General features: G+C 56.2%; 2 protein-coding genes across 3 annotated transcripts; one reads left to right on the top strand and one right to left on the bottom strand.

The window, feature by feature from the left end:
- Positions 1–1089: 1089 nt before the first annotated feature.
- Positions 1090–6077, bottom strand: SBSN (suprabasin). The gene is made up of 4 exons (XM_042919026.1): positions 3578–6077; positions 2256–2321; positions 2116–2160; positions 1090–1268 (listed from the first exon to the last, which is right to left on the bottom strand). Exons 1-4 carry the CDS (start codon positions 5546–5548, stop codon positions 1245–1247), a joined length of 2106 nt encoding a protein of 701 aa, XP_042774960.1. The 5' UTR covers positions 5549–6077; the 3' UTR covers positions 1090–1244.
- Positions 6078–9984: 3907 nt separating this feature from the next.
- GAPDHS (glyceraldehyde-3-phosphate dehydrogenase, spermatogenic) lies at positions 9985–20035 on the top strand. 2 transcript variants are annotated; one of them, XM_042919105.1, is made up of 11 exons: positions 10001–10169; positions 12933–13101; positions 13835–13931; positions 14114–14220; positions 17058–17148; positions 17237–17355; positions 17725–17806; positions 18115–18266; positions 18430–18592; positions 19658–19755; positions 19845–20035. In XM_042919105.1, exons 1-11 carry the CDS (start codon positions 10103–10105, stop codon positions 19915–19917), a joined length of 1218 nt encoding a protein of 405 aa, XP_042775039.1. In that variant the 5' UTR covers positions 10001–10102; the 3' UTR covers positions 19918–20035. The 2 variants fall into 2 exon arrangements, with proteins under 2 accessions (XP_042775040.1, XP_042775039.1); XM_042919106.1 differs by lacking the exon at positions 12933–13101 and having other exon boundaries at positions 9985–10169.
- The last annotated feature ends 172 nt before the right edge of the window (positions 20036–20207 follow it).

Raw genomic sequence — 20207 nt, 5'->3', positions numbered from 1 at the left:
AGCCGGAAGCCATGTTTGCAGTACTCCCCTGCAGATGCCCCGCCCCCCTTCATATAGAAGGAAATTCTGGCCCCTGGAAGGAAAGGAAGCTGCCCGCAGGCATCTGATCCTAAGAGGAGTGCAGGTGTCCCAGCACCCAGGCCAGTGCATTCTGGAGACTTTCCAGGCAATTTGGAAAGGTCAGGTTCTATCAATAGGCAGCCAAGGCCCTGGCCCCGCTGAGCCTCCGTTTCCTCATCCATACAATGGGCATCACAAGAGGACTTCTGCCTTTGGGTTGTGAGAGGCTTAAATGGTTCTAGCTCTTCACACAGTACTGGAACCTAGTAAGTGCTTAGTAAGCAGTAGCTGCTACCGCACATCCGAAAGCCCGGCCTTCCGCGTCACCGTTCATGTCTTGTAAAGAGGCCCGCCCTCCTGTCATCGGTGTGCCTGCCACCTGAGCCTTTGGTCCTCCTCCCCGTGCAAGCATCTCCCACACGCAACAACTCCCTCTCTCCTTTGCACGGATGCCCCCCACCCCACCCCCTGACACACACGGGTGCCAAACAGGAAAAGACTATGTTAAGAACATGCTTTGTAGCTCTTGTTTCTCCTCCACTTCCTATGTGACCTTGGCCATGTTTCTTAATCTGCGGGAGCCTCCATGTGCTTCTCTAGTAAAAGGGGCCATGACAGAACCTCTTACCTAGTGAGGTCATGCACCCAGCAGGGAGCCCAGCAATGCACAATAAATACAAGTTGCCCTTGTTATTCCTTCCGGGCCACACCCCCCAATGAGGACGCCACTCCCTGGGGCTGCACTAGGTTCCCGCCACTCTCTTCCTCGTGCTTCCTCCCCCACTGCCCGCTTTTTCGGCCCGGATGCTCCTCTCAGTGCTGAGCATGCGCGATGCTGCACGCCAGCGAGGCATGGCTCCTCCCTCTGAGTGCCCTCTTGCCTCTGACCAGCCCGACGACGTCTCCAGCTCAGCCCCGCTGTGTGTCACCCCCTCCCCCAGCTCCTTCAGCAAAGTAGCAAGAAGAGAAAAGAGAATCCTCCCCCCTCCCCTCAACCGACCGCTCTTCCGGGAGCACGGCGGACCATGATGAGAGTAAAAGCGCGTCGTATTTATTCACAAATCCCAGTACAGACCCCTTTCGAGACTCAGGAAATCTGTCCCCCCACCCCCAGCTCCTCCAGGTCCTGTCAGCTAGTATGACAACAGGAAAGTCAGTCTGCTGAGTAAGGCCAGTGCATCAGTTTAGGGAATGATGGCGATGACGCTCTGGAAGAGAGGAGAGAGGGAGTGAATGCAGGGAACGCGGCCCTGAGGGGACCAAGGCCTCTGTCCTCAGCCCCCTAGAAAATGAGAGGGACATTGACACTAGCTTCTCTGACCTCGGACTTGCTTATGTCCTAGACTCCTAGATTCAGGAAGAATAGGGAGCCAGCCCTCCCAGGCAGAGGTGCCAGGGGCCTCTGTGGGAGCCCAGGGGCCTTGTCCGTTTTGCCTCAGAGGATCCCCTGCCACCCCCACGGCCCAGGAATAAACAAGGGCGTGCCTTGGGGCTGTTCCCACCCTCATCCGTATGTCCCAGTCTCTTGCGGCTCAGGTACTAATTGCAAAGAGAAGAGCTAGGACTTTGCTTTGGGCCCAGAGTAGGGAGCAGGGTCCCACAGGAGTCTTTATACTGGGGGGCGAGGGGGTGCCTATCAGCCAGGCAATGGACGGAGCGGCAGGCTCCCCCCGCCTCCCACCGGCATATGGCTGTAAGGCAGCAGAGGCTGGGCAGCAGAGGGACTCACAGTGCGTTGAGGGAGGAAAGCTGGTGAGAAGTGTTGGGCACAGAGGGGAGGGTTTCGGCAGTGCCTCCCCCGCTGGCCCCCCGTGAGTCTCTTTTGCCAGCTTATGTCCACCTCCACGGGAATGGAAAGGAGCCACAAGAGGGGGCGAGGGACACAGAGCAGGCAAAGGAAGGGAAGGCCAGAGCTGGGAAACAGGTCGAATGGATGGCCTCTGCAAGGCTGAGAGTCTGCCCACCGTGACATTGTCCGTGAACGGGCAGTGGGAAGGGATGTGACTATGTCTCCAGAGGCCAAGAGCACAATGTAGAAGCCACGTGGGCACTCACCTGCCACAGAGCTGGAAAGTTGAGGAAGGCCTTGTTGACCGAGGCCTGGAATTCAAGGACAAGAGGGTTGGTCACCAGCACGTGCCCCACCGCCCCCCCTAGCGGGGCCTCCCCTCCCTCATGCTGCTTGGGAGACTTACTCCAGATGTTAATGTTGTGGTTGCGCCCCCTCCGTGCTGGCCGGTGGAAACGCCTGGATGAGTGCCCTGTGGATGAAGCCCAGACTGTCATTATAACCCGTCAGCCCTTGAGGGGTTCCAAGTTCATCTTCCACCGCTGACCTGCTGCCCTGTAGCAGGGGCCGGGGTGGGAGGCATAGGCTAACCCCCTGCCCCCTCACTGTCCAGAAGGAAAACCCAGAGCCCATGTTGCTGTGGGAATTCTGTGAGATGAGAAGAAATGCCTGGAAGGATGTCTGCCCCCTCCTGACTAGTTTTCCCCCAATTCCCTCTTATTTCACTGAACGAATGCCCTGTTGCTGAGAAGGCCCTGACTGGAAAGGGAACCCAGAGAACCCACACAGATCCTAGTGTGACCTCAGCCCGACCTCGGCTCTACCCCCTCTGACCTGATCCCTAACGTGGGTTGATCCCTGTCCTAATTTTATCCCCAGATACTCAGCAGTGCCTCTGCTGCTGTGGTCAGCCTCGAATCCCACAACAAACCTCTCCCTCCTGACCTCTTCCCAACGAAGACTGCTGTCTGACCCAGAGCCCACCCCTCCACCCCGTATACTTTCTGCAGAGTCCCTTCCTCCCCACCCACCCCTGGGTCCCTGCCTGGCAGCCGATGTGGCTGTCGGCTTCAAGGTCGAGGTCTGGGTCAGTCCTCAAGATGGTGTCCTAAAGATTCTTTGTGGAGATTGGAGCGTGGGGAATTGAGGCAGGCAGGGGTCAGCCTTCTGGTCCCCATGCCCCCTCCTTGGTGCCCGTTCTGCTGAGTGCTAGCCACAGGACCTTGGCAAGTCCCCCGAAAACCTCAGTGAGCTTCCATTTCCTTATCTGAGAATCAGGGAGTCAGCACCCTCACCCTGCCTACCTCAGAGGCTGGTTATGAAAATGAAGCAGAAAAGGGCTTGTCTCCAGAAGCCATTCCCCACGCTTCCTCTGATGCTCTGGGTTTTCTCAACACTCACTCTGTTTGCACTGCCACAGATCTTGGCTCAGTAACCACTTCCTGTTCCCCAGGAGAGGCTTCGTGTGCCTCTCTTTACACCTCCTCAACTGGGAGGGCAGCTCCCTGAAGGTGAGGCTGGGCCCCTTTCACGCTGTCTGATACGGGGCTTTGCCATGAGGTGGTTTCCTCCATCTGGCCAGCTGAGCCCAGAGGAGGAGCGTGGCCATGGAGCTGCCCCAGCTTCTTTCACCGAATCGAGGCTACATGGACTACCCAAATGTCCCAAGGGTTTAACTTTCCCTCCCCCCAGCCCCTTCTCCCCAGTTCCCCACCCCTGTTCACCTACATTCAGCAGCTTGTTGGCCTCCTTGCCGGCTTGGTTGACCCCATTATGAACATTCTGCTGCAACCTGTCCACCTCCTTCCCGGCCTGGCCAGCAGCATGGTGGACACCTTGGCCAAGTTTCTCCGCTTCCTTTCCAGCCTGGCCGGCAGCGTGGTTGACCCCTTGACCAAATCTCTCTGCCTCCTTCCCGGCCTGGTTGACCCCATCGTGGACCCCTTGGACCACTTTGTCTGCCTCCTTTCCGGCCTGTTCAACGGCATGGTGAACGACCTGGCCAAAGTGCTCCACCTCCTTCCCAGCATGGTTGACTCCCTGGTGGACCCCTGGGACCACTTTCTCTCCCTCTTTCCCACCCTGTCCTGCAGCGTAGTTGGCCTCCTGGCCAAACCTCTCTGCCTCCTTCCAGGCCTCATTAGCCCCGTGCTGGACTCCCTGGCCAAACTGCTCCACCTCCTTCCCAGCCTGGTTGACTCCAGGATGGACCCCTTGGACTATTTTGTCTCCCTCTCCCCCAGCCTGCCCTGCAGCATAATGAACATCGTGACCAAACTTCTCTGCCTCCTTCCCAGCCTGGCTGACCCCATGATGCATCCCCTGACCAAACTTCTCTGCCTCCTTCCCAGCCTGGTTGACCCCATGATGCATCCCCTGACCAAACTTCTCTGCCTCCTTCCCAGCCTGGTTGACCCCATGATGGATCCCCTGACCAAACTTCTCTGCCTCCTTCCCAGCCTGGTTGACCCCATGATGCATCCCCTGACCAAACTTCTCTGCCTCCTTCCCAGCCTGGTTGACCCCATGATGGATCCCCTGACCAAACTTCTCTGCCTCCTTCCCAGCCTGGTTGACCCCATGATGCATCCCCTGACCAAACTTCTCTGCCTCCTTCCCAGCCTGGTTGACCCCATGATGGATGCCCTGACCAAACTTCTCTGCCTCCTTCCCAGCCTGGTTGACCCCATGATGCATCCCCTGACCAAACTTCTCTGCCTCCTTCCCAGCCTGGTTGACCCCATGATGCATCCCCTGACCAAACTTCTCTGCCTCCTTCCCAGCCTGGTTGACCCCATGATGCATCCCCTGACCAAACTTCTCTGCCTCCTTCCCAGCCTGGTTGACCCCATGATGCATCCCCTGACCAAACTTCTCTGCCTCCTTCCCAGCCTGGTTGACCCCATGATGCATCCCCTGACCAAACTTCTCTGCCTCCTTCCCAGCCTGGTTGACCCCATGATGGATCCCCTGACCAAGCTTCTCTGCCTCCTTCCCAGCCTGGTTGACCCCATGATGCATCCCCTGACCAAACTTCTCTGCCTCCTTCCCAGCCTGGTTGACCCCATGATGGATCCCCTGACCAAACTTCTCTGCCTCCTTCCCAGCCTGGTTGACCCCATGATGGATCCCCTGACCAAACTTCTCTGCCTCCTTCTCAGCCTGGTTAACCCCATGATGGGCCCCCTGGCCAAACCTCCCCGCCTCATTCCCAGCCTGCCCAGCAGTTTGGTGGACCCCCTGGCCAAACCTCCCTGCCTCGCTTCCCGCCTGGTTGACCCCATGATGGACCCCCTGAATCACTTTGTCTGCCTCCTTCCCAACCTGTCCAGCAGCGTTGTTGACCCCATGGACAAACTTCTCTGCTTCCTTTCCTGCTTGTCCGATGCCATTGTTGATCCCATGGGCTACCTTGTCCAAGCCGTTGTTGAGCCCCTGGACGCCCTTGTCCAGCTCCTTGCCAGCTTGGCTCCCCATGTGGCTAAGTCCATTAAAAACTTTCTCCACTTCCCTTCCAGCATGAGTGATTCCATTATTGATGCCTTCCAGGGCCTTGCCCACCTCTCTCTCTGCATTGCTCAGCCCTCGGTTGATTCCTTCAATGACCTTCTCAATGGGGTCATCACTGGCCGCCCATCCAGGAAGGGCCCCCCAGAGCAGTAGGAGGGAGCAGGAGCTGAGCAAACTGGCAAGATGCATGTTGTTGGCAGGGTGGGGAGGATGCAGAGAGGAGCCAGAGAAGCAAAGCTGCTATTTATCCTCTACCTCCCTCCCTCTTCTCCACCCCTCATGACTCAATTACCCTGTGAGGCACTGACTTGGTCCCCAGTCAGGGAGGTATTTCCCAGAGAGCTCTGAGTTGAGCAATGAAGAGGAGGAGGCAGAGAGGGTGAGTCATGAATGGAGAACACTCACGTGGCATCTTCGCCTCTTGCCCATTTCAGGCCCTCCACCCCAAAGCCCAGATGGCCTCCCTTCCAACCACCCCCTCTTTTCATTCCTCCCCCACCATCCAGGTCTCCTCTCTCCCAACCCCACCTTCCAGCACCCCCATCCTCACGACCCAGGCCTGGCTCTTCACTCCTCTTGGGGGACGGAAGGATCGTCTCCCCAGTAGTGAGAGTCTGGGGCGATGGGAGGTGCAGTCAAGGGAAGGAGAGCACTCTTAGGGAGTTGAAGGAGTCATCAGACCTTGCTCTTACTGTTCCAGTAGATGCCCCCTGCCCTACACTTACCGCGTCCCAGCCCCATGGGTCTTCTCCCTGGTCCTCAGACACACCAGGTTTATTCCTGCCTCCATGGCCTTTGCACTTGCCGTCTTCCCTGTCTGCAATGCACAACTCAGATCTTCACATGGTGGGTTCTTCCTTATTCTGCTCTTGACTCAAATGTCGCCTTCTAAAAACAAAAAACGAAACAAAACAAAACAAAAACCTTCCCTGGTTGTCTCTCAGTTATATTGGATGATATCATCCTTTTGTTTTTATTTTTATAAGTATTTACCATGACCCAAAATTATCTTTTATATTGTCTGCATCACCTATCAGATTGTAAACTTCCAGAGGACAGGGCTTTTGTGTTGGTCACTGCCACATCCTCAATTTTTAGAACATTGCCTGGGGTTCAGTTAATATTTCCAGGCTAAACAAGTGGATGGATTAAAAGAAGCACTCCCCAAAAGTATGTGATGTAAGTACACATAGTATGCTTGCTAAGGGAGCCTGAGTCTCAGAGGGCGCTGGAGAGAGGGGTGCCTGGGTCCCCAGAGCAGCATAGGGCCCCTTGGGGAGGGTTACAGATTTTGGAGCCAGGACACATTCTCATAACAGAACCTTGGCTCCTGCTTCCTAGGCCTTGGGCAAGGGCAGAGGACTGATTGCCATGCGTTGGGACAGGACGCAGTGTCTCCTGAAAAGCCGGTTGAGGCAGCCACGGGGAGGGGCCGAAGACCGGGGGCAGCAAGAGAGTGTCAGCCAGAACCTGGGCTGGAGGCCAGGGGCTCATCCTTCCTTCCCTCCTCCCCCTGGGGCCTCCTCGGTCCCAGCCTAAAGCCCCAAGCGTTCACATGGTGGTAGGGGTTGGAGGGGAACAGCCGGGAGTCTAGCCTGGGCATGACAAAGGTCACCAGAAGGAAGGGCAGGTGGTGGCCGGTCGGTCTGTGGCAGCATCGTTATCTGGGGCTAGTTTAGAGGCAGGCGGAGACCAGAAGAATGAGAGCCAGTGTGTGGGTAAGTTGGGTGCAGGGGTGAAAGAGATTTGGGTTTTGATGCCAAAGGGAGAGACAGAGAGGGGGTGGAGGTGGGATTCCCGGTGGGAAGGCTCACGGGAAGGAACGTACAGGGTGTGAGTGAGCGGGGGTGGCAGAGTTATGTGCGTGGGTGCCCAGGTGTGGTGAGAATCTGCACGTGTTGTCAGCTCTGTTCAAAGGCCCACCCCCCTTGGAGGACCCATGGTGCCACCCGGGGTCCTGACGCCCAGGCCCAGAGACCCAGGGGCTTCTGCCATTTCTAGGCACTCCTGTAGAGGGCGACAAACCGTGCCACGTCTCCAAGCTTGAACTCCTTAAATCTGTCTCCCAGTTTCACGCTCCAGGGACAAAGCCAAATCCCTGGGCAAACTCAGGTGTGGCTCTTCTGCCCTTGTCCGGTGCCTAAATGAGGGAGTTTCCCGTGCCAGGAGATTGCAGGGTGGGGAGGGGCGGGTGGTGAACTTCAGAATCCTAATCTGCCCTGAGATTGAGAGGTGGGGTTTCTCCTTTTGAAATGCACTCCATCATATCCTTCCACCCCTCTCTCTGCCCATCCCACCATCTCCCAGCAGCCCCAGTGCTTCTCAGGCCCGTTCCCATTTGCCACTACTTGTTTCAGGACTTTGGCATCTGGCGCCATAAGAGACTGGCCTGGAGTCGTCCTTCCTTTGCTGTCCTCTGCTGGCTTTGGTCATGTGGCCCTGTTGCTTCTCTAAAGCAAGTCAAAGAGGTTTCTGTGGCCCAGCGTCACAGCAAACAGTCCCCGGGAGGGACCGGTGGGAGCACACACACACACGGTCTCAGAGAGCACATGCCCTGCCCAGGGCCTCCCCGCTCTGGTTAGGATCTGCAACCATTCCTATGGGCTGGCGAACACTTGTTCCTGAGGCTTTGGCAGATCTTTTTTTAATTATTCTTTTTTTTTTAATGTTTATTTTTGAGAGAGAAAGAGAGAGAAACAGTGTGAGTGGGGGGAGGGGCAGAGAGAGAGAGGGAGACACAGAATCTGAAGCAGGCTCCAGGCTCTGAGCTGTCAGCACAGAGCCCGAAACAGGGCTTGAACTCACAAACCACGAGATCATGACCTGAGCCGAAGTCTGACACCTAACCAATTGAGCCACCCAGGCACCTCTGCTTTAGTAGATCTTGCCCATAAAGTCATCTGGATCTGGGTCAGCCTTTGGGAGGATAAATCTTAACTCTGTTTCTTCTTTTGTTATTGGCCGGCTCAGATTTGCCATTTCTTTTTACATCACTGTTGATCCTTTATATTCTCTTAATGTTTATATTTGAGAGAGAGAGGGAGAGAGAGAGAGAGAGAGAGAGAGAGAGCACGTGCGCGCACCAGGGAAGAGGCAGAGAGAGAGGAAGACACAGAATCCGAAGCAGGCTCCAGGCTCTGAGCTGTCAGCACAGAGCCCCACGCGGGGCTCGAACTTGTGAACCATGAGATCATGACCTGAACTGAAGTCGGTCACTCAACCGACTGAGCCACCTAGGTGCCCCACCCCTTTATATTTTCTAAGAAAATTTTTAATTGCATCTAGCTTTCCACATCTGTCATTGTAAAGTTGTACAAAACTGGCCCCTCTTCAGTCCTGGTTTAATTTGGGTGATCTTCCACAGCCCCCATCATACATGTTAAGTTTGTCCCCCTTTTAATTAATACCTGTATTTTGGTCTTGAGTCATTGAAATTTCCCCATCTGTACACCCAATTTATTTTCAGTTCCCCTTCCCTGAAGCATCCAAACAGGAGAGCCTCACCTTCACCCTGTCCTGTGGCAGATGCTTGGCAAATGGAGTTCCCACGGAGGCTTGGGGAAGGAAGAGGTTATGGTGTCATTCTGCCTCTTCTGGCTTCCACACCTCTCTCTGAGATGGTGACTCCCTCTTGACCCAAACCCCCACACTCCCTAAATCTTGGTCACAGCTGTGTGTCAGCTAGCCCTGCAGGTGAAGGCCCTTGCCTGTGAGTCACAGATGTGCAAGCAAGCCCCCACCCCCAGTGCTTTAGAGGAAAGGAGCCATCTGTCCATCTGTCCCAGAAGCTGCTTTGCCCCAGGCACAGTTTTAGGTGGTGGAGGCCCCATGGTGAACGACAGGGGATACATTGAGCAAGTCAATGAATAACTAGATCATGACAAACTATGTGAAAAGCCACAAGAAGAATGGGATGCTGTGAGAGGATCTGACTTGGAGGTCGCTTAAATTTAAGATTGGGAGTCAGAAGAAATGTGAGGATATAGTATTTCTGTATTCACTCTGGTATTTATTGAGTGAGCACTGTAGGTGCCAAACCTTCCTCTAGTCAGTGGGATAGAAAAGTGAAGGTAGACAAGCATTCTGCCCTCCAAGAGTCTAGGGGGCAGAGACACCCGGCAAGAAAACGAATAAACAAGATGATTTTTAGGGAGAGACATTTGCTGTGAGAAAAATTAAAATGTAGGGAGTATAACGATGGAGTTTTGCACACTGGAACATCTAACTCAGGGAGCAAAGTCGGACAAAGCTTTCTGGGAGATAGGCGGGTTGAGGGGGTGAGGGCGATGGTCGGTAGTGATGAGGCAGGACAGAACTTCAGATGGGAGTCAGGAGGGCCTCTCTTAAAGGGTGGCGCCGGAGGGAAACCAGGAGGCAGCTGAGCAAGGACACGGCTTTCCAGGCAAAAACAAACAAGCAAACCGCAGCTAGGCAGCTAACTAACCAGAAGAGGGTCAAGGAGCAGCACACAGCCAGTGTGCCCAGGGAAAGAGAGAGAGAGAGAGACCAGGGCTTTGGGGACCAGTGTAAAAAGTTGGATTCTATTCTAGACGTCAGTGGCGGGCGGCCTGGGGGCTGCGGTGCACGCGCGCGGACGTCACATGCTTCGCACCGCCTCCTCTGTGACGTCACAGGGCACTATGACGTCACGACGAGACGCTCCGGCCCCACTAACTTGGGCGCCCCGCACCGCAGTAACGTCCCGGCAGCTCCCGGAGCGACCAGGCAATGAAACCTTAGGCCATGTCGAAACGCGACATCGTCCTCACCAACGTCACCGTTGTCCAGCTACTGCGACAGCCGTGCCCGGGTGAGGGAGGCAGCGGGGCGACCCCGGGGAACGGGAGAAAGGGCGGGCCGGAGCCCCCGCAGCCCCGAGCCCCCTGCGGCGCGCGTGCCCGCCGCCCAGTGTCCACGAGGGAGGGGGCAGGAGACGGGGTGCGGCGCCGCTGGCCCGCGACTCTGCCACCGCGGAGCCGCTTCCCTCCGTCCCTACCCCCTGCGCAGCTGGCCGACTGGTTTCTATAGCGATGGCGGCGGGCCAGATAGCGGCCCCCATCGGCCGTGGCGCCGCCAGCGCGCGGTGGGAGCAAGGAAGCAGGGGCCGGGGACAGGGGCGGAGCCGCGTCTACGAGGGCGCATTTCTGAGAACGGCCGCAGGTTGCTGAAGAACCTCAGCCAGCCGGGTTTCACGTAGGAGGGACGCTCTTACCGCCCAGCGCGGAAAGGCCGCTTGGGGGTTGGTGGGCTTTGTCCTCCTCGGCCTGTGCACAGCGAGAGCCGCGCCAAGCACGTTACAGGCGTGCGCTCATTGGAACCTCACAAACACCTGGTGAGACCAGGGTGTTTATTGACCCCACTCAGAGCGGCAGGGAAGAGCGCGAGCCGCCTCTCTCGGTCTCTCAGCACCAGAATAGTAGCGCTGGGACTCGCAGTCCCCTGCTCCAAGCCATTGGGCAGCCAGCCCTACCGCACCCAGCCATAGGTGCACCCACACTCCAGCCGGATGAACCCAGGTCTTGCAGGGCAGGGCAACCGGCATTCCCCCGGCTGCTTCCGCTGTCTCCGTACTGACCGCGGCCGGGGTGCCAGGGCCGGAGGCGGTGGGAGGGACCCCCGAGGAGCTGCGCAGGGCAGATCCGCTGCTGCCCGCTGCGGACCTCCCGCCTGCTCAGCGCTCGCCCTGTGACCTCGGGCCTCGGTTTCCCCTCTGTGAGGCGGATTTATCGCTCCTGCCTCACAGCATTCAGCGAGCAGGTGGCCGCGAGAGCTCAGCACGGCACCTAGCCCATGGCAGCACCCAGGAAAGGGGAGCGTCATCTTAATTAGGAGAGCACGCGCCTGTTGCCTTTGTTTCACCTACCAGGTGATGCTTCATCACTGAAGCTCCTTCAGGCTCTTCCTTCCTAGTGCAGGAGCTTCCCTCCAGCCCACGCACCCCACCCCTGGAGTGGAGGGGAGGAGAGAGAAAGCCTGGGGGCAGGTGGGAGAGGAGAGCCACCCGAGTTTTCTCCCGAAAGGCCGCCGAGTGGTCTCAGATTCCCACTCTTAGCCCAGATGAACGAATCTCCCTCTTTTGTGATAGCAGAAGCAGAACCCCCAGGAATGCAAACATCCTAGGTCACCAAAGCCACAGGGTCACTGCCACCAATAAACTCTTAATACCTTCATGAACTGGTATTGCCCCTGGAGACCCACAGTCCAGACTCAGACCACATGGACTGCAGCAGCCCGTAGAGGTCAGGGAGACCCACAGGCCAAGCTGGCCCACGGCTCCTAGCCCCACCACCTCCCAGGTGCCTTTGATTCTGGCGCCAAGAGCAACACCCACCTCCCTCCTCCAGGGCCTCTCCAACCTCTTCTCTCTTCCTTTCCTCACAAGTACTCTTGGTAGCAACCTCTTCCCTCCGCTGAGGTCAGCACCTACTGGGCCTGGAGATCTGAGTCTTCACAGCAGCCCCCAGGTAGAAGGTGCAGATGCAACACCAGGAAACAGGCCAGAGAGCTCATTCACTTGCTCAAGACCACGCAGGTGGCTGAGCAGGGGCTGACATTCAGGCCTGATTCCCAGCTAGAAACCCTCTGCCGGCCGGGCCCCCTGACTGCGGCCTCTACGTCTCCCCTCCTCTCCTCAAGCCCTTATCTGTAGCGCAGCTAGCACACCTCCAAACACAGGGGTTTTCAATTGCCATATGGGAGTGGGAGCGTGTACGTTTGGAGAGGTGGAAGCTGGAGCGGGTTTCCATTCGTTTCGTGTTTTGATCCACCTGTATTTCCTACTACTCTGAGCATAAGAATCACCTGGAGTGCTTTTAGAATCAGGAGTCCTTGGCTTCAGTGTAGACCTATTGAATCAGATTTCCCTAGGAAGAGGCCGACCGTGGGATTCTTATCATCAGAACAACTTGGGGACCACGGGGTTGGCACAATTATCAGACAAGTTTGGGAAATAATCTTTGAAATATTAACGTATGTGGACTGTCTCCTAGACTCCATCATAAGCATCACATATATCATCTCATTTAATCACAGTGACTCTCTAAGAGTGTACTATTATTTTCATTTTACAGAGGAGGAAACTGAGGCATAGACAGTATCACTCCAAGTGATTGTTAAAAATACATGCATAATGAGTTACAATCTCTAGGGGAGAGGCCCTGGCATGCGTATCTTTTTTTTTTTTTTAAGTTTATCTTCAGAGAGAGAGAGAGAGAGAGAGAGAGTGCATGTGAACAAGCGAGGGAGAGGCAGAAAGAGAGAGGGAGAGAATTCCAAGCAGGCTCTGCGCTGACAGCAACACAGAGCTCAAACTACAAACCATGAGATCATGACCTGGGCTGAAAACCAAGGCGTCTGACACTTAACCAACTGAGCCACCCAGGCGTCCCCAGGCGTTGGTATTTTAAGTAAGCCTACCCCCTGATCATTCTATGGATCGGGTGGGTTGGGGAAACAGTGGGCTAGGTGGTTGGCCACTAGGGGCCTGGAACCAGCAACAGGTTCTGGGTGGCAAAAAGGGTTCATTCTCTCCCACTATGGTGGCGCAGCTCATTGTCCCCACCCTCCTCAACAGTGACCAGAGCACCACCCCCACCTGAGCCCAAGGTTGAGGCAGAGCCAGAGCCACAGCCCAAGCCCCAGCCTGAGCCAGAGCCTAAACCTGAGCCAGTCAAGGAGGAAGCCCCGCCTCCTGCCCCTAAGAAGGTCCCTGTGGTTCAGAAGCTGACCGTGGGCATCAATGGGTGAGTCAAGCCTGGCCCTAGCCGCTCCTGAAGGCTTAGGGCCCAGCCTTTCCTCTGGTTGCTGCCTGAGGCATCTCCCCATTTCTCACCACCAGTGCTCTCATTCTGCCCATCCTGGCTGGAGAAATACAGGGAGAAGGTACAGGGGTGCACCCTGAGAGGACTCACATTCTGGTGGGAATCAGGAACACGACAGTTTTAGTGACGCATGACATGAACAGCATGGAAGTTGGGTACAGTAAGGCTGGAGAGAGTAGTGGTAGCCAGTTCTGAGGTTGGGGCAGCTCAGTGAGCTAACAGGCAGGAAGTCAGTGCATGAAGCACACTGGCACTGGGTGGGGAGCAAGCAAGGGAGAAAAGGAGGCAGGGAGCAGGGGAAAGCTGGTAGGGGCCTGGCAGGCCATGGTAAGCAGTCCAGATTTGGTTCTACTGATTAAGAGCCATGGAGGTTTCCCAGCCATGAGACATAATTTGACCTAAGCTCTACAAGATCCATCCAGCTACAAGATTAGGGATAGGGGGACGGGCTGGATGGGAAGCAAAAGCAGTGAAGAGGCTGAAGAGGACATCTGGGCGAGAGATGACAGTGGCTACACTTTGCCTTCTCTCCCCAGACTGAGTCCCACCCAGTCCCCTAGAGTGCACCTCCTGTTATCCCCTTCTCTCCCGTCCCCTCCTCTGCCTGCTGGCGAGGACTCTGAGGACAACCCCCACAACCCTTGTCCCTGGACAGATTTGGACGCATCGGCCGCCTGGTGCTTCGCGCCTGCATGGAGAAGGGTGTTAAGGTGGTGGCAGTGAATGATCCATTCATTGACCCAGAATATATGGTGAGCAGCAGGCCGACGGTAGACCTGGGAAAGGTGGGACTGGAGTGGGGAGGGCGCTCGGGAGAGCTCCATGGAAGGCTCCCAGATGCCGTGTGGCTCCTTCACCGGGGTGGGGACACCCTCAGGATGCCAGCTCCTCCACCCTCGACACTCAAGACTGGGAGCCATCCTGTCTCCCACAGGTGTACATGTTTAAATATGACTCCACCCATGGCCAGTACAAGGGGAACGTGGAATTCAGGAATGGACAGCTGGTCGTAGACAACCAGGAGATCAACGTCTTCCAGTGGTAAGGGAAGCTGTGCGATGCATGCCTGCAGCAGATTAACGCAGGAGCTGTAGAGATGACCAGATGAGATTCCAGCCCCTTGTGTGGGGCCCGGAACCCCCCAAATTGTGTGTGCACGTGCCTCTGGGTACTGGGCTCGAGGGGTATGAGAAGTCCCTGGCCCCTAAGATGGTGTAAAAACACTAGTCTAGAAAGGTGACCCACTCTTTTTATTAGCACACATTTACATGTTTTCTCACAGGCAGAGCAACTCAATGTTTAACACTCAACTTCTGATTCTCCTTCAACCCCCAAACCTACTCATCTCCCTTCCCAGGAAATGGCATCACCACCTAGCCAACCGCTTCCACTTGGTTCCTACAGAGCAGCCACAGAGGCCTTTTAAAAACATCACCTGGATGCGGTGACTCCCCTACTTAAATCTTCCAATGGCTTCCCATTCCCCCAATAAAATCCCAGCTCCTGATGGGGCCCCCAGGACTATTAGCTCCCCCCTGCCTTTCCATGTCATCCCAGCCAAGCCGGCCATCCACCTCTTGGGACCCTAAACGAGTATCTCTTACACCTGGGCAATGCTGACTCCTTAGTACCCATTTCACGTGGTTCACACTGACATCACTACCCTTCCTGCCACTGAAAGATATGTTTAGAATCTGTAAATCAAAAGCAGTAATGTTAGATATTTAATATGCTTTCAAATATAAACACTTTCAAGATAACAAAAAATTTAAAAATTTATAAAGGGAAACCGCAACCGTACTTTATCTTTCTAATGTAAATTAGCAGCCACAACTGGCCCTGCTGCTGCTTGAGACAGCCGCAGCCACTCCCAGCACCTCGGTGTCTATGCGCGTGGGGCAGGAGGGCTGGTGACGAGGCACTCAGGGCTGGGTGCGAGCAGGATGAGCAGGACGGTGGGTGGAGGCGGGACTGGAGAGCCCCTGAGTATAAGCTGCCTGAGCCAAGTTTGGAATCTTAACCCCTAACACAATTCCGGCACAGCAGTCACTGCTCAGACATCCCGTGTCCTTTCCTTGCTCAGCCTGGCGCTCCTGCCACCTGGGGCACTCTCCCTGCCTTCCCCATCCCGTCTGTCCCCTCAGTGTGCGCCCAGCACTCAGGTGCTGCCTTCCTTGGTGACTCCAGCAGCTCTTCCCTGTCCGCCCGCTTTTGTCACTGCACCGTGGATGTTCTTCGGGCACTCGGCACCAGCCATGTGGTTTGTGTGTTTTACCCTCGCTTCACCCCTTCCTAGCTGGGTGACCTTGGGCAAGAGACTGAAATGTCCTAGCCTGTTTCCTACGGTATCTGCTGGGGATGATGATCATACCCACCACAGCAGTAGTGGGGAGTACGACCGAAGTTAACAGGTGTGGGGGGACATTGGGAAGGGTGTTTTCCCACAAAGCCACAGTCGTCTCGCAGGGAGGGCCCTCTTGCTTTGTGTCGCCATTACGGCTTTGGCACCGCAGACGCAGGCCCTAGCCCTGGGTAGACTCTACTTCCTTGAAGAAAGAATGGAATCCTCAAAACAGCCCTCTGGAGAGGAGGGCAGGGCCCGTGACAGCCTAGAAAAGGAGCTGGGGTCTCCTCCGATGCCAATTCAGCAACGGCAGAGGAATACGAAGTGCTCCCCTCTCCACCGCAACTTGGAAGGCAGGAAAAACGGGGCAGCAGAGAAGAGCTAGTTGGGCCAGATGATGAAAAGTGCACCCTGACAGAACAGACGACCGGAGAGAACCATGTGTGGCGGTCCAGGGAGATGGGAAGCAGCTTGTTCGTTCGCTTGTTCCATTCTCACAGTGCATCCAGGGCCAGCCCGCCTGCCCTCTCAGCCGGCTCTGCCTGCTACTCTCCTCCCCTCTGCCCAGGTGCCGGCTCCTCTGAAAAATGCCAGTAACAGTGCCTACTCCTCAGGTCACCAGGGTCAAAGGAGTTCAATAAGGTAGAGCACTCAGAACACGGGTACGTGGCAGGCATGTATAATGGTTAACAAAAAAACCCCAACACTGAAACCCTCTGCAGGGTGCAGGCTCAGTGGCACAGAGTGGTCTAGAAGACAAAACAGATGCTGACAAATAACCACAGAAGAAAATATCACTGTTGTGATAAACCCCGTGGAGAGAAAAAACCAGTATGCGGTTTATTCACTTATCGCTTGTTGGCTAAAGCCAAGTAGAAGACAGCAAACGCTAGGTGTCTGATGTTTCAAATACAAACATTGGCTATCAAGTGGAAATGTGAGCTTCTCAAACAGCAAACAGAATCTCCTTTACTTTCTAATGTAAACCACTAGTCACTGCAGTCCCCAGGGCCACCTCGGGCTTCAGTTCTCCCCTGGGATCCGTTCTCAGGGATGTAGAGTGTCTTCAGAGACTTGCCCAGCCTCTCGCACCGGGCTCTCGGTGGAGGACAAGGGACTAGAAGGGCTGTGGGGAGGTTACCAGGGCTGGGGACCGGAAGCGGCGGGGCAGGCCTCACCCTGCCTGGGCCCACATTTTGGGCAGCATATGTAGAATGGGCCTGACCTGGCTGGGAGCAGTCAGGGATGGCCCCCCTAGGCGCGTTGAGGTTTAAGTCAGGAAGGTGGCAGCTTGGACCCAGGCATAGCAGGCGGGGTAGAGTCAAGAAAAGAGGCCCGCAAGGCGGGGTTAGTGATGAAAGGCAAAACCAGCAGGATCAAATCCACTGGGATAGCTAGGGATGGGGTGGGGGGAAAAGACAGTTGCAGGCCAGGCAGGAAGGTGTCTGGTCAGCCTTTTGAACAGTGCAGGCCATGACTGTGAAGGCAAGGCCATGCAGCAAAAGACTGACTCCAGCGCTGCCACCCTCCACAGCAAGCAGCCCAGAGATATCCCCTGGAAGTCTGTTGGGAGCCCCTTTGTGGTGGAGTCCACGGGTGTGTACCTGTCGTTAGAGGAAACTTCGGTAAGTGGGGGACAGGTGCCTGGGGCTGGCTGGGTGGGTGGGGGGGGGTGACATTTGAAGCCTCCTGACATCTGTGCTCCTTCTCTAGAACCACATTGAGGCAGGTGCCGCGCGTGTGGTAATCTGCGCACCGTCACCAGACGCGCCCATGTTTGTCATGGGGGTAAACGAGACGAACTATAACCCTGGCTCCATGAAAATTGTCAGGTAACGGGCAGCAACATTCTGAAGCGTGTGGGTGGCACCCAGAGGACGTGCCAGCCTCACCCTCTTCACCCCTACTCCCAATAGCCCCCTGGTGCTTTCACATCTCCCTTCCCGAAGCCTTAACAACCTTCACATTAACATTACCCTGAGACTGTTAGAACGGCACGGCTCCTGGGGAACATGCTTGGGGAGCTTCTCCGGCCACACTTGTGGTGCCTCCTTCAGCCTGAAGGCACCCCCAGTGATCTCTCTCATCCCCATCCTGACTTTCACAAAACCAGGCCTGTGTGCATAAACTGAGAGGTGAGGGGGGTAGTGCTGGCTCTGGGCCTCACCTCACGGTGCCCTTGCACACCTGGGCCGTTTCAGCAATGCATCCTGCACCACCAACTGCCTGGCCCCCCTTGCCAAGGTCATCCATGAGCGATTTGGGATCGTGGAAGGGCTGATGGTGAGTTGGAGAGGAGCTGGAGCAGGAGGGATGGCAGGGAAACTCTACACCTTCCTCCCAGGACTTGCTTAGCGTGTGGTGGTAAAAGGGAGAGACTTGTTTCGGGAGGAGGAGCCAGGTGGTAAAGTCTCTTAAACACTGTGCAACTTGCAGACAAGGCTGGACCCTGGCCTGCACGTGGCCCTCCTGTGGTCTCTGGTGGTGGCCACACCAGTCTCCACACCTGGGTTAGAACCTCCGGCCTGGGAAAAAGAGGCATGGGAGTTTAGGAGAAGGCCTCAACAACTCAGCCCTCTTCCTCTCCCAAGACCACAGTTCATTCCTACACTGCCACCCAGAAGACAGTGGACGGGCCATCAAAGAAGGCCTGGAGAGATGGACGGGGTGCCCACCAGAACATCATCCCAGCCTCCACAGGGGCTGCCAAGGCCGTGGGCAAAGTCATCCCATCCCTCAGCGGGTATGAGGGCAGAAAGTTACAACCAGGGTCAGGGGGTGCACCCAGGAGGACTGGACTGGCCCCCAATCTTTGAGGTGTCCACTGAGGGGAAAGCAGAGACAACGAGGGATGGACAGAAAAGTCCCTGGGTTCTGACTCCCACCCCTAATGTGGGATTCTCCAGGAAGCTGACGGGAATGGCGTTCCGGGTGCCAACCCCTGATGTATCTGTTGTGGACCTGACCTGCCGCCTGGCCCAGCCTACCTCATACAAGGCCATCAAAGATGCCATAAAAGCAGCAGCCAAGGGGCCCATGGCTGGCATCCTTGCCTACACCGAGGATGAGGTAGGGGCTGAGGAGGGCGACCCTGGGAGGAGCCCTCTGAGGAGGAAATGTGATTGTCCACTTGCCAAAGAGCTGCTCACAATGTATCAAGATAGGGACTGCAGGGCTGGGAAGGTCTGCTGTCCCAGCCTCAGGGTCTTTGCACTTGCTATTCCTGTGGTCTGGATAGCTCTTCTTCCAGGTGGCCACATAGTCTGCCCTCACCTCCGAGTCTCTACGTCAATTTCTGTCCTCAATAAGATAATCTCTTTCTGGCCCTTTCCCTTACCTGAAATTTCATTTCATAGTCACTATTGGCACTGCTAGCACGTGCACAAGAAAGCACGGACTTTGGGACTATCTTTTTACCTCCATGGGCCCAGCCATCTTCCCGGGAACTGGCACACAGCAGGTGCTCGATACATGCTTAGTGAACAAGACAATGGCTCCCATTTTTCAACGCTTACTTGGGACAGGCCATGGCCCGGTGGCCTCCCTGTGAAGAAAGGATGTCACCATCCCTTTGCTCCCATCATGCCATCTCTGTACACCCACCTTTGGTGCTGCCTCTGTGCTTTAGTTCCTATAGGTCCACTCTCACACAGCCACCGGGATCTCGTTTTAAGCAAATCAGATCACATCCCCCCAACTGCTGAACACCTTCCTCTGTGGCCTTAACACCACACAAGGCCCAAGGCCTCAGGGCCTCTGTGTTGTAGCTCCTTCCACCTCAGGCACTGCTGAGGGCCTGAGTTGACCAGATGCTCCTAGACATCCAGACCCAGCCTGACCACCTCCCCTCAGAGAGGGCCTGCGTGCCGGCCCGCTCTGAGTGCCCGCATCATTACCAGGAAGTCATGTTTACTGGTGCAGCATGAGGGTGTTCGCCTTCTTAGTCCTTTGGCCACCCCCAGCAGGCAAAGCCCCGGTATGCCTTCCTCATACCATCCCCAGAACCCGGACACAGCAGGGCTCCACCAGATATTGCAAACGAATGGATGGCCAATGTGCCTAAGAGTCGGAGCCTGGGCTCCTGGAGGTCCTTGCTCGGCGACCCACACTTTATCTTGAAATTCGAACGCCCAGGTTGTCTCCACGGACTTTGTGAGCAATACCCACTCGTCCATCTTCGATGCCAACGCCGGCATCGCGCTCAACGACAATTTCGTGAAGCTCATTTCCTGGTGAGGGGGAAGGAGTCCGAGAGATTGGGGGCGGGGGGAGAGCGGGAGTGGTCGAGAGGAATCCCCTGACCCGCCTCCTCCCTCCCCAGGTACGACAACGAATACGGCTACAGTCACCGGGTGGTGGACCTGCTCCTCTACATGTTCAGCCGAGACGGGTGAAGCAAGACGACCCCTCTTCTGTTCCCCTGGGCTCCGGGGCCGGAACCCGTACCTCCCGTTGCCGCCTCCCCCGAAGAAGGAAGACGCCCAGTTGTGAAATAAAAACGCAGAGTGCTCACTGTCGCGCCCGTGTCTCTGCGCCGGTCACTACGGGGTCACGGCGCGCCCCGCACTCAAACGCGCTCCGCCGGTGCCCGCGGGGGGGACCACACCTCGCCGCCCCACCTGGCTCGGCGCCGGCGCACTGGGGCCGCGCAGGCTCCCGGCGCCGGCCGCGGGCCGTGACGTCA

This window comes from Panthera leo, chromosome E2 (assembly GCF_018350215.1).
Source record: "Panthera leo isolate Ple1 chromosome E2, P.leo_Ple1_pat1.1, whole genome shotgun sequence".
Lineage (NCBI taxonomy): Eukaryota > Metazoa > Chordata > Mammalia > Carnivora > Felidae > Panthera > Panthera leo.
The sequence above is the reverse complement of the archived record's forward strand: the minus strand, read 5'-3'. Positions and strand labels throughout refer to the sequence as shown.

Coding starts and splice junctions, on each gene's coding strand:
- SBSN (XM_042919026.1), bottom strand. CDS start 5,548: ATGCATCTTGCCAGTTTGCTCAGCTCCTGCTCCCTCCTACTGCTCTGG. Junction 2,161..2,255: donor CCACAACATTAACATCTGGA/GTAAGTCTCCCA, acceptor CTTGAATTCCAG/GCCTCGGTCAACAAGGCCTT. Junction 1,269..2,115: donor ACTTTCCAGCTCTGTGGCAG/GTGAGTGCCCAC, acceptor CCTCTCTTCCAG/AGCGTCATCGCCATCATTCC.
- GAPDHS (XM_042919105.1), top strand. CDS start 10,103: ATGTCGAAACGCGACATCGTCCTCACCAACGTCACCGTTGTCCAGCTA. Junction 13,102..13,834: donor CTGACCGTGGGCATCAATGG/GTGAGTCAAGCC, acceptor GTCCCTGGACAG/ATTTGGACGCATCGGCCGCC. Junction 17,356..17,724: donor GGCTCCATGAAAATTGTCAG/GTAACGGGCAGC, acceptor GGGCCGTTTCAG/CAATGCATCCTGCACCACCA.